At 39.6% G+C, this 12,207-nt stretch overlaps 1 protein-coding gene across 1 annotated transcript in view; it reads right to left on the bottom strand.

The window, feature by feature from the left end:
* The window catches only part of LOC309477823 (uncharacterized protein), a 10,385-nt gene extending 6,880 nt beyond the window's left edge, over positions 1–3,505 (bottom strand). The window contains exons 1-6 of the mRNA XM_082141259.1: positions 3,167–3,505; positions 2,599–2,693; positions 2,350–2,485; positions 2,240–2,269; positions 387–443; positions 1–207 (exon numbers count right to left, since the gene is read on the bottom strand). The exon at positions 1–207 is cut by the window's left edge and continues 183 nt beyond it. Of these exons, the coding sequence (XP_081997385.1) occupies positions 1–207; positions 387–443; positions 2,240–2,269; positions 2,350–2,485; positions 2,599–2,682 (514 nt within the window). The 5' untranslated portion in view covers positions 2,683–2,693; positions 3,167–3,505. The remainder of the gene's footprint in view (positions 208–386; positions 444–2,239; positions 2,270–2,349; positions 2,486–2,598; positions 2,694–3,166) is intronic.
* Positions 3,506–12,207: the final 8,702 nt, after the last annotated feature.

Here is a 12,207-nt window from a genome sequence, read left to right on the forward strand (position 1 = left end):
GATCTTGGGTAGCCAGCATATTTTTAAGAAGAAATGGTCTGGCCTCTTTCCACTTTTGTGAGGACACTTTGTTTCTGATCTCCCAGTCAGTAGCAGCTGACTCGGATGACGCCTCACAAATCACTGCTGTGTCCTCCAATACTTCATCGTCTACTACATCCTCAAGCAGCTCAAGGAGCTCCTGACGAAGCACCTCAGTTTCAGATCCTAACAGAAAAAAGAATGAAATAAATAAACTTCGCCAATATACCAACTCTATTGTTTCAAATTGACAACAGCTCATACATTTCTACCTAAACCAAAACGGTCAAGAAATTACATCTAAACTAATAATAAAAGTATAATCTATCCAGGCAATTACAATACACTATGCTTTAATTATGTACCTTTTGTTAGGTTGACACTGGAAACAACATCAGTAGGTGCCGCACATCTGGGCTGTTCTGTGTTAACAATATTTTTTTTTAAGGAAATACAGGTGGCAAAGACATGCAGGCTTTATCAGAGAGACTATCAGTTTTCAGTACAATTCTGACAATAACATTTGGTCTGTTTTATTAATTGATGGTATTGCTGCTGAGACTCCAACCCCTTCAACATGACATAAGGAGAGAAGAAAGACAATCTGGAACTTTGAAACTCCTTTTCACGGACTCTAATAAGGTTATGGAGATTAAAACCATGTAATGGCGCGTTTCCACTGAGCAGTACAGTACGGTACGGTACAGTACGGTACGGTTCGGGTCTGTTAACCATGATCTGGCTAGCGTTTCCACTGCCAACAGTACCCTTACTTGATGGGCGTGGTGTTTCGATCGACGTCATTTTCGCGCGAAGAAGAACATAGTAAACTACAATGGATGACATATACAGCAGATCTTGTTCTTGCTCCTCGACATGTTTGTCACAAGAAGACAAGCGCCGACATTAGGCTTTTCTCAATATTAAGTACGCAAAGTTTGTACTTGCCATGTGCGACTCCTACATGCAAATGGTACAGCGCGTTCTTAAAAGGTCACTCGATCAGCTCGCTCTGCTACTCCGGTTATCTCTGTTACTCTGTATGTACATTTTAAGCAACAATAAAACGAAATATGTTATAAAACACTACTCTGCCTCTTTTCGTTTTCATTTAAATAAATTAAACATTATAGGGACACAAATGTGGTTCATGCACAACGCATATTGATTATTCACTGCACGTTATACGTTATTCTATTTAACGTTATAACAAAACGAAATTTAAAACACAACCCTAACGTTACCTCTTTTCGTTTAAATAATACAAATAATTACACATATTACAGGCAATATATGCATTTGTACAAATGTTGCAATAAACATCAGTGTTAATCTTGTAATAAGAAAATGACAAGAAACCATATTTCTTTTTGTAAAATTTCAGTTTTATCAATAATAGCCAATATAAAAGTTTAAGTAAAAGGTACAAGAAGCTATACAATAAGAAATAAAGCAAACAATTCAGTCAAATGTCCAAATGCTGCGCTCTAATCTAACATTACAACAGTAAAGTTAAATACAAATAGCCTATAATATGAAACTAAACTTAGCCCTCGGCCAAAACGATTGACAGGGAACGAATTATATATTCACGAGACCAAAGATCGCCCGTTAGGTCTGCACAAGACGAATTATTATATCTCATGTTTAACCACTACCGTCGGAGTCATCGGCGAACGTCAGAAGAACTTAGCCGAGGAAAGGCTCATCCAGCCGGGAAACATGAGCGCCGAGCGCCCGCTGATCGCATGGATCTCACAACCGGGGAAAAACAAATAATCTTTATAAATAAACCACAGATTTGAGCTTTAAACAACTACATTCTCGCCTGAAAAACTCTTAAAATTACATTTCGTGACACAGTAACAGTAGTATTATATTAAACTGTATATTAAAAAATGGCGCTTCTTATGTTGTCATTCCCCTCGTCGTAGCACGCGCAAGTGACGATTCTCTGTCAACCAATCAACGTCCTGCAGTGAGTCTAGCTCCACCTTTTAGTACCGTACCACTGTGCTAGGTACCCCAACGGAAGGGTACCCAAAAAGTGGTACGGTACGGTTCGGCTTTTTGGTACCATTCTCAACTTTTGGCAGTGGAAACGCAAATAAAAGGGTACCGACCCGTACCGTACCGTACTGTACCGCTCGGTGGAAACGCGCCATAAATATCCATCTTTTTTAGTTTTTCATAATCACAAAATGTGTTTTGGCTTTACCTGTGCGTTGATCTTGCTTGGTAGTTGGCGCTGGAAATTACATTGAGACCAATTTAGTAATGGAAATTGTTAAGTAAACAGAAAGGAGAAATATAAGTAGGACTACTAACCAGATGGCATTCCACTGGATTTCTTACTGGATGAAGGCCTTTTAGGAATAACAAACCCATGCCTGTCACGCTTCTTCCATCGAACAGGGGTTGGGGTTTGTTCCCTCTGTGCCTTGAGTTCCTTCTGAGCCTCACTCTGTGTAATTCAACAAGACACACAAAAAAGCAACACTCCAAATAATGAATATATAATTTAGGTGTAAAATAATTTTCTTCGAACGTTTTGCCATAATGCAACACTTAACTTACCTCCAAAACCTGAAGAAATCTGTCAACATCCTGAAGCGTATCCTCTAACTCCAAATCTTCAGCATCAAAATTAAAACCACTCATTTTTCAACAAACTAAACAGGAGAGATAATATTGACAGAACACAAAATAAACAGATAGCTTACTTAATAAAAACCTACAATCAAATGCATCTTCATAGTTTGTATTCGGGTGAAAATGTAAAGTAGCCTAAAACAAATATGAAAATACATGCAAAGTTATAAAGTGAGGTTATATTGTCATAATTAGCCACGTTGTTGTTGTTTTTTACATAAATACCAGAATTTTTATTTTACACACTATTAAATTATATTGTAATTATATTAACACTTTAATAACGCAATTTAGCAATTTTAGCTAGCAAGCCCGTTAGCTAGTTTAAATTGGCTTATGAGAACGAGTCAACGATTTACATTTAAATGTTTTACTTCTTGAAAAAGGTTTGCGAGATTTTAGCAAATCAAACCAGACACGTTGTCTTTCTAAAACAGCTGTATAATATCACCTTCAGAACTTAAATAATAGCCAAAGTTTGACTTAACGTTACCTGCGTCAAAATGCTCACGAACTAGAAAAAACTCCCATCAAACTCCGACCCCGTCAGTGTCTCCATAGCAACGGATTATGGGTAGTTCTCTTCTGCCAAAGATTTTATCGAGATTAATTTATTATTAATGGTGAAATGGTAACGTTTGTGGCTAATAGTAGGCTGAATATAAATATTAACAATAAAATAATCTTTAAACCAATCAATATTCATGACGCTGTTGTAAAGTAAAAAAAAAAAAAAAGACCATAACATTTTCATATTGTAGAATTATCAATCACATTTTTGTGTTGAAATATATAAAAATAAAATTATATATATGTTTAAAAAAAAAAAAAAAAAAAAATTTTTGAATTGATTGGGTGAAGGGTGAATCCACTGGCTCCGCCTGCCAAATATTTTATCGAGTTAATTGATTATTAATAGTGAAATTGTCAAAACAATGAATATATGTATATATTAAAATCTAAAAAAAAACTTTGAATTGACAATGAGGACACTTCCGGGGTGTTATATCAACACTCAGTTCGCCGTGCCCTGGGCGTTCAATAGTACCGCGGAGGGAGGCGACAAGATGGCGCCGAAAACACACGCGTTGTAAGATTCTCTATATAGGCTTTGGCCATTACTCCTTCAAAATGTTGTTTTAAACAGATTACCTAGTTTTTTTAAGTGCTTGAATCGTTGGAACACTTGAACACTTTACTTGATAATGTAAAAAGAGAAAAATTAGAAATCAGTGAAAGTTAACCGAAATTAACATCGCAAATATGAGTGGCGCAAATGAAAAGAGCAAGAAAGGTATCCAGAAATTGGACCACTCGTATCCTATGGAATCTAACAAGTCCAAAAGTCTAAGTGGGAAAAAGCATCTTTCAAAAGAGCTGGATTTTAGCGCCGAATCATTTCCACCTCTCCTCGCCGGAACGCCGACAAATAGCCCAGCCAGTGGTGTAGTCTACGTGATACGCAGGTATACGCCGTATACCCACTAGAAACGGCCAAGGATTTCCGTATACCCACTTAAAAAAAGCGTGAGGATACGTAACAACTTCGTTTTGTGTCAGAACTTTCACACTTTCATTCATAAATTCACCCCGTCTGTGTTTGCGAAGCGACACGGATAGAATCGCGGAATCCAGTCACGGAATTAGGCTATTTTTGAATGAATAAATCTCGATATGGACTAGTGTCTGTGAATATTAAAGTTAAAAGAGACTGCAATTGTTCTACGCGTCTCTGGGAATGAGCGCTCAATGTGTGCCACACACACACACACACACACACACACACACATACGCACGCGTGACTCTGACTCACGCTCGTGTTGTTTTCAGCGTTTCACTGTATTGAGACATGATGTAGGATACATATGTGCACTTCATCGCAGAGCTGCTATGAAAGTCACTTCACGAGAATTTCACCATTTAATAAAACTATCGTCATTCATTCGTTTCATATAGCCTACACACAGAAACTGTAATGTCTTTACGACAACCTGTCAAAATAAAAGTTCGGTATAACTTGAAGAAATTATAAAATAAATATATTACCATTGCACAGTAGAGTATACTTCAAGTAGGCCTAATAATAATAATAATAATAATAATAATAGTTCATTAAAACACACAGAAACTCATATGTGTACAACCCACCAAAATAAAAGTTCGGTCCAACTCACATAAATTAGAAAGAAATTGCACAGTAAAATGTATTTTAAAATAATAATAATAATAATAATACAATCTATTAAAACGTTATTTTAAGGGAATATCACACAAAGTTTTTCAACAGTAAACTTGCCAAAACAATAACACTTTTTTTTAAACACCATTTCTAAAAGCAAATTTGTATAATGTTTAAATTTTTTTAATTTTTTTTTATTGTCAGCTGATAAAACCTGTGGTTCAGGGACCATATTCATGTAACATCTAAGGCTAAATGTAGCTCTTAACTGGCTGAGTTGTGTTTCTTATAATAAATTGACATGTTGATAACACTTAGTATTTCATAATGCTCTCAATTACATGTCGATGCATACTGTATGCATTAGTGAGTGTGGTGGTGCTTATGGGGTGACGCTCTGGGACGGGCGAGTATGAGGTGGGGGGTGGGTGTGTGTGGGTGGGGGAGGGGGGGGGATTACAGTATACTCACTACAAAAAACTAGACTACACCACTGAGCCCAGCGTCAAAAAAACAAAAAGCTGATCTCTCGTTGCACGAGCTTCAAGAAAACATTATCACAGCCCTTAACAAGAGAGCGGACTCCCTTGAAGAAATGATAAAAACGAATTCAAACACCATTGAAGAGCTGAAATCGTCACTACTTTTTGTCAACGCAGAAATTGTGGATCTGCAGAAGTGTAAAGGCGAACTAACAGCTAAAGTTTCCGAACAAGCAGCAACGATATCTCAGTTGGAAAACAGAATCGTGGAAGCAGAGCGCTACAAACGGCGGTGGTGCCTACGACTATACGGAGTTCCAGAAACAGAAACTGAAAATGTTAAGATCAAAGTGACAGAGATCTGCAAAGGAGTGGTACCTGAGCTTGCGGAAAAGATGAGCGAGGCGGTGGACGTTGCTCATAGATTGGGCAGGCCGGTGTCGGGTCGCGCGAGGGCCATTATCATCCTCTTTGCACTGCGCTGGGTGAGAGACTTCATCTGGAAGAGGAGAGGGGGTAAAAATCTTTGCGTGGCAGGGGGAGCTGCCACTCGACCAGTCACGGATATATGCGCCTGCCACTGCGTTATATGCGCCCGCCACTCGACCAGTCACAGATATATGCGCCTGCCACTCGACCAGTCACGGATATATGCGCCTGCCACTGCGTTATATGCGCCCGCCACTCGACCAGTCACGGATATATGCGCCGGCCACTCGACCAGTCACGGATATATGCGCCTGCCACTGCGTTATATGCGCCGGCCACTCGACCAGTCACGGATATATGTGCCGGCCACTCAAACTTACACAATATGTAAGGTTTAAAAAACAAAACAAATGCAGCGCGCGTCTCGTGGCTCTATTAGCATCGCGCCGGCCATACCAGCCACACAATCTCTCACTGTTTACATCCATCAGACACTCCTTATGATACACAAAAGCACACATACAGTGCAATACATATCTTATTTACCTATTTCTCATCTTATCTGGTTTTTTATTTGATCTTTTTACCCGTATGGGAGCGCGCTCGTGGCTAAGCGAAGCGTCGTACCAGCCACACGATCTCTCGCTGTTTACGGCCACTACCAGCCACACGATCTCTCACTGTTTACATCTTTCAGACACTCCTAATGATACACGAGAGCACAAAGACAGTGCAATACATATCTTATTTACCTATTTCTCATCTTATCTTGTTTTTTTTATTTGCTCTTTTTACCCGTATATGGGAGTGCGCGCTCGTGGCTCTATTAGCATCGCGCCGGCCACTACCAGCCACACAATCTCTCACTGTTTACGGCCACTACCAGCCACACGATCTCTCACTGTTTACATCTATCAGACACTCCTAATGATACACGAGAGCACACACACAGTGCAATACATATCTTATTTACCTATTTCTCATCTAAATCTTATATTCTTTTCGCTCTTTTTACCCGTATGGGAGCGCGCGCTCTTGGCTCTATTAGCATCGCGCCGGCCATACCAGCCACACAATCTCTCCCTGTTTACATCTACCAGACACTCCTATTGATACACAAAAGCACACATACAGTGCAATACATATCTTATTTACCTATTTCTCATCTTATCTGGTTTTTTATTTGCTCTTTTTAACCGTATGGGAGCGCGCTCGTGGCTATAAGCGAAGCGTCGCACCAGCCACACGATCTCTCGCTGTTTACGGCCACTACCAGCCACACGATCTCTCACTGTTTACATCTTTCAGACACTCCTAATGATACACGAGAGCACATAGACAGTGCAATACATATCTTATTTACCTATTTCTCAACTAAATCTTATTTTTTATTCGCTCTTTTTACCCGTATATGGGAGTGCGCGCTCGTGGCTCTATAGCATCGCGCCGGCCACTACCGGCCACTACCAGCCACACAATCTCTCACTGTTTACATCTATCATTCCTAATCATACACGAGAGCACGCAGACAGTGCAATACAGATCTTATTTACCTATTTCTCATCTAAATCTTATTTTTATATCGCGATGCTGAGCTACAGTGAAATGATAGAAAAGACAGATGCATTATCTGTGTTAGTCAATTCGCCTCATTCGCGCGAACTGGACGCGCCCGCGCCGCAGGACCTCTAGACGCGCGTAAACGCGTCTTTACATTGAAATTTAAATCACTCGCGCCAGACGCTCAAGAGTGAGTGAGTAATCAAAAAACCTTTGCTTTAGCCTCAATTGAGTGAAACACCGTGTGTAACTTCGGACATTCTCAGTGGCGTGACTCATGACTGGGACACTAACTCTGCTTGTCATCATTAGAAACAGATAATCAGATTGTGATGTTTATTCCCGCTTCAGTAATATGTTAAGATGCCTTCCTTTCGAAACACGAAACACTGCCCAGGACCTGCAACCGTCTCGCAAGTGTTGATAGGCTATTACTCGTGAGGTGTAACCAATCAGATAGCGCCGTGGGCGGGACATTGAGCAAGTCTGCAGAGGCTGCGGCAGCTATATCTAAGTAGCGCATTTTAAAATAAAATTGACTTTAATCAAACCACGGATCCGTGATAATTAAGCAGAGGCAGGGATACATTGACCAAAAAGGGGGAAATCCCACGCACCCCCCCCCCCCCCCCCCCCCGGCAAATCACACCCTGTATATATTTATTGTGCATGTGAGGAACGTACAATGCAAGTGATCGCACAGAAACCATGCCACGATTGTATTGCTATAGGCTATATATGTCTTCTATATATGCTTCTTATTTATTAAATCAAGGGAATTGTTTGGTCAAACATTGATTAAAATGAATATACAATTACACAAAATTAATCAGACTTTAAAAAAAAGACTTTATACAAAACTTAATGGAGTGGTCAAAATCATTCTTCAGAATGTCTATCTGAGTATCAGGCAGCTGCAACAGTCAGAGATCGTGTGGCTGGCGCGGCACAGGTCAAAAGAGCGAATAAAAAACAAGATAAGGTGAGAAATAGGTAAATAAGATCTGTATTGCATTGTCTGTGTGCTCTCGTGTATCAATAAGAGTGTCTGATAGATGTAAACAGTGAGAGATCGTGTGGCTGGTAGTGGCCGTAAACAGTGAGAGATTGTGTGGCCGGTAGTGGCCGGCGCGATGCTATAGAGCCACGAGCGCGCACTCCCATATACGGGTAAAAAGAGCGAATAAAAAATAAGATTTAGTTGAGAAATAGGTAAATAAGATATGTATTGCACTGTCTATGTGCTCTCGTGTATCATTAGGAGTGTCTGAAAGATGTAAACAGTGAGAGATCGTGTGGCTGGTAGTGGCCGTAAACAGCGAGAGATCGTGTGGCTGGTGCGACGCTTCGCTTATAGCCACGAGCGCGCTCCCATACGGTTAAAAAGAGCAAATAAAAAACCAGATAAGATGAGAAATAGGTAAATAAGATATGTATTGCACTGTATGTGTGCTTTTGTGTATCAATAGGAGTGTCTGATAGATGTAAACAGGGAGAGATTGTGTGGCTGGTATGGCCGGCGCGATGCTAATAGAGCCAAGAGCGCGCGCTCCCATACGGGTAAAAAGAGCGAAAAGAATATAAGATTTAGATGAGAAATAGGTAAATAAGATATGTATTGCACTGTGTGTGTGCTCTCGTGTATCATTAGGAGTGTCTGATAGATGTAAACAGTGAGAGATCGTGTGGCTGGTAGTGGCCGTAAACAGTGAGAGATTGTGTGGCTGGTAGTGGCCGGCGCGATGCTAATAGAGCCACGAGCGCGCACTCCCATATACGGGTAAAAAGAGCAAATAAAAAAAACAAGATAAGATGAGAAATAGGTAAATAAGATATGTATTGCACTGTCTTTGTGCTCTCGTGTATCATTAGGAGTGTCTGAAAGATGTAAACAGTGAGAGATCGTGTGGCTGGTAGTGGCCGTAAACAGCGAGAGATCGTGTGGCTGGTACGACGCTTCGCTTAGCCACGAGCGCGCTCCCATACGGGTAAAAAGATCAAATAAAAAACCAGATAAGATGAGAAATAGGTAAATAAGATATGTATTGCACTGTATGTGTGCTTTTGTGTATCATAAGGAGTGTCTGATGGATGTAAACAGTGAGAGATTGTGTGGCTGGTATGGCCGGCGCGATGCTAATAGAGCCACGAGACGCGCGCTGCATTTGTTTTGTTTTTTAAACCTTACATATTGTGTAAGTTTGAGTGGCTGGTCGAGTGGCGGGCGCATATAACGCAGTGGCAGGCGCATATATCCGTGACTGGTCGAGTGGCCGGCGCATATATCCGTGACTGGTCGAGTGGCGGGCGCATATAACGCAGTGGCAGGCGCATATATCCGTGACTGGTCGAGTGGCAGGCGCATATATCTGTGACTGGTCGAGTGGCGGGCGCATATAACGCAGTGGCAGGCGCATATATCTGTGACTGGTCGAGTGGCAGGCGCATATATCCGTGACTGGTCGAGTGGCAGCTCCCCCTGCCACGCAAAATACGCTTCGGAGAAGACCTGACAAAAGAAGAAAAAGGATCCCGTGCACTACTCTGGCCTTATGTACAAAAAGCACGCAACGAAGGGAAAAAGGCTTACTTCATCGGCTCTAAAGCATATATTGCCGGCAAAGAAATCGTTCCAGAAAAAATGGATACTTCCTGATTCCTGCTATACTAGTGTTTGAGTAAAATCAAGGAAGATTCTACTGAAAATAAGCACTTCTTTATTTGGTACGTTTACAATCATTTAATGGCTGTTTGCCTATATGTTCAAATTTAGAAGGAGAAAAGCTAAGCTTTCTTTTTCTTTCTTTTTTCGACTCTTTTTATTTGTTTTTGTTTCGACGTTGGATGGTTTTAAAACTATGTTCCATTAATGCCAGAGGTTTGAGGAACTTGGTCAAAAGAAAAGCTTTTTTTCTTTTTTGCAAAGAATGCAAAAGCGACTTAATTTTCATTCAAGAGTCTCATTCGTGCCCTGAGGATTTAAATTTTTGGAAAAACCAATGGGGAGGTGAGATGTGGTTAGCTCACGGGTCAAGTCACTCCGCTGGAGTTGCAATTTTGTCACATACTTTCCGTGGAAAATGTGTATGGAGCAAGGGTGACTCTAAAGGTCATTGGATAATGCTACTGATTGATATCAATGATTGTAAATTCATTATTGTTAATGTTTATGGGTACTGTTCAAAAGATGCAAACACTTTGTTATTAGGTGAAATTGAAGACTGTGTCAATTCTGCCATGAGTAATAACCCTAATGCTAAATTAATAATTGGTGGTGATTTTAATTTGGTCATGAATGGTTCAATGGATAGATTTCCTCCTAGAGCAAATAGTGAATCCAGTGATCTTATACGTTTAAGTTACAGCCTTGACTTGATTGATATCTGGAGGGTAAAAAACCCCTCAACTAAGCAGTTTACTTGGAGCAACAAAAATCTCTCATTACAGTCGCGTATTGACCTTTGGTTGGTTTCCTCAGACTTAGAACCTTCTATTTTAGAAACATCTATTTTGCCTGCTGCTTTAACTGACCATACAATTATTAGCCTTAAAATTGCATTGTCTGGGCGTAAGGATCATAGATTTAGTGGAGGATACTGGAAGCTCAATAATTCATTGCTAAATTTTAAAGACTTGAAATCCATTATAGAAAGACTCATCCAAAATCACTGGAACTCTGCAATTAATAATGGTGAATTTGGTAAACAATGGGAACATTTGAAATTTGAAATAGGGTGTGCTGTTAGGACCTATGGTAAAAAAATAGCTATTAAAAGAAGGGCAGACTTAATTGAAATTTCAGCTGAAATGACTCATTTAATGGAGAAAGCCACTTTAACTGTCGAGGATCAGGCCACTTTGAATGAACTCCAAAATAAACTTAACAAAATATATGAAGAAAAAGCCAAGGGGGCCTTTATTAGGTCAAGAAAGAAGTGGTTAGAGATGGGAGAAAAAAACAGTAAATATTTCTTTAGTCTTGAAAAAAGAAGGGTGGAGGTAAATGCTATTAGAAAAATGAAAATTGATGGTGCTGTCTGTGAGGATACAACTCTTATCTCATCCCATATAACACATTTTTTTGGTAAATTGTATGAAAAGGATGTTAATGTTATTGACCCCTATCCTATTCTAAATTCTATTACCTCAATAAAAACTGTTAGTAATGATTTTAATTCTATATGTTCAAAAAATATATCATTGGAAGAAGTTAAAGAAGGGATTAATAACTTGAAAAATAACAAATCTCCAGGGAGTGATGGGTTGACTTCAGAGCTATATAAAACTTTTTGTGTCCCTTTATCTAAATTTTTATTGGCAGTGTATGAAGAGTCATTTGTAAATGGATGCCTTCCTCCATCAATGAGAGAGGGTGTTATAACCCTAGTACCAAAATCCCATAAAGACACTCTTTTGATTGATAACTGGCGCCCAATCACATTATTAAATAACGACTATAAAATTTTGGCATCTGTTCTGGCAAAACGACTAAAATATGGCCTGGATGATTTGATTGACGAGTGCCAGTCAGGATTTATGAAGGGACGTCACATATCAAACAATGTAAGGTTAGTTCTTGATTTGATTGATTATCGTGATTTGGTTTTGGATCCTGCTCTAATTATGTTTTTAGACTTCCAAAAAGCCTTCGATACAGTTAGCCATAATTTCATTTTTAGTGTATTACAATTCTTTGACTTTAATAACTATTTTACCCATGCAGTAAAAACATTATATGTAAGAGGAAGTAGTTGTGTTAAACTTTTTTCTGGAACAACACCTAAATTTCCTATTCACAGAGGAATAAGACAGGGTTGCCCTATCTCACCCTTTCTTTTCTTGATAGTTACTCAGGTTTTAAATGTAATGGTCAAGCAGAATAAT

The sequence above is a fragment of the Leuciscus leuciscus genome, assembly GCF_965113295.1.
Source record: "Leuciscus leuciscus genome assembly, chromosome: 16".
NCBI lineage: Eukaryota > Metazoa > Chordata > Actinopteri > Cypriniformes > Leuciscidae > Leuciscus > Leuciscus leuciscus.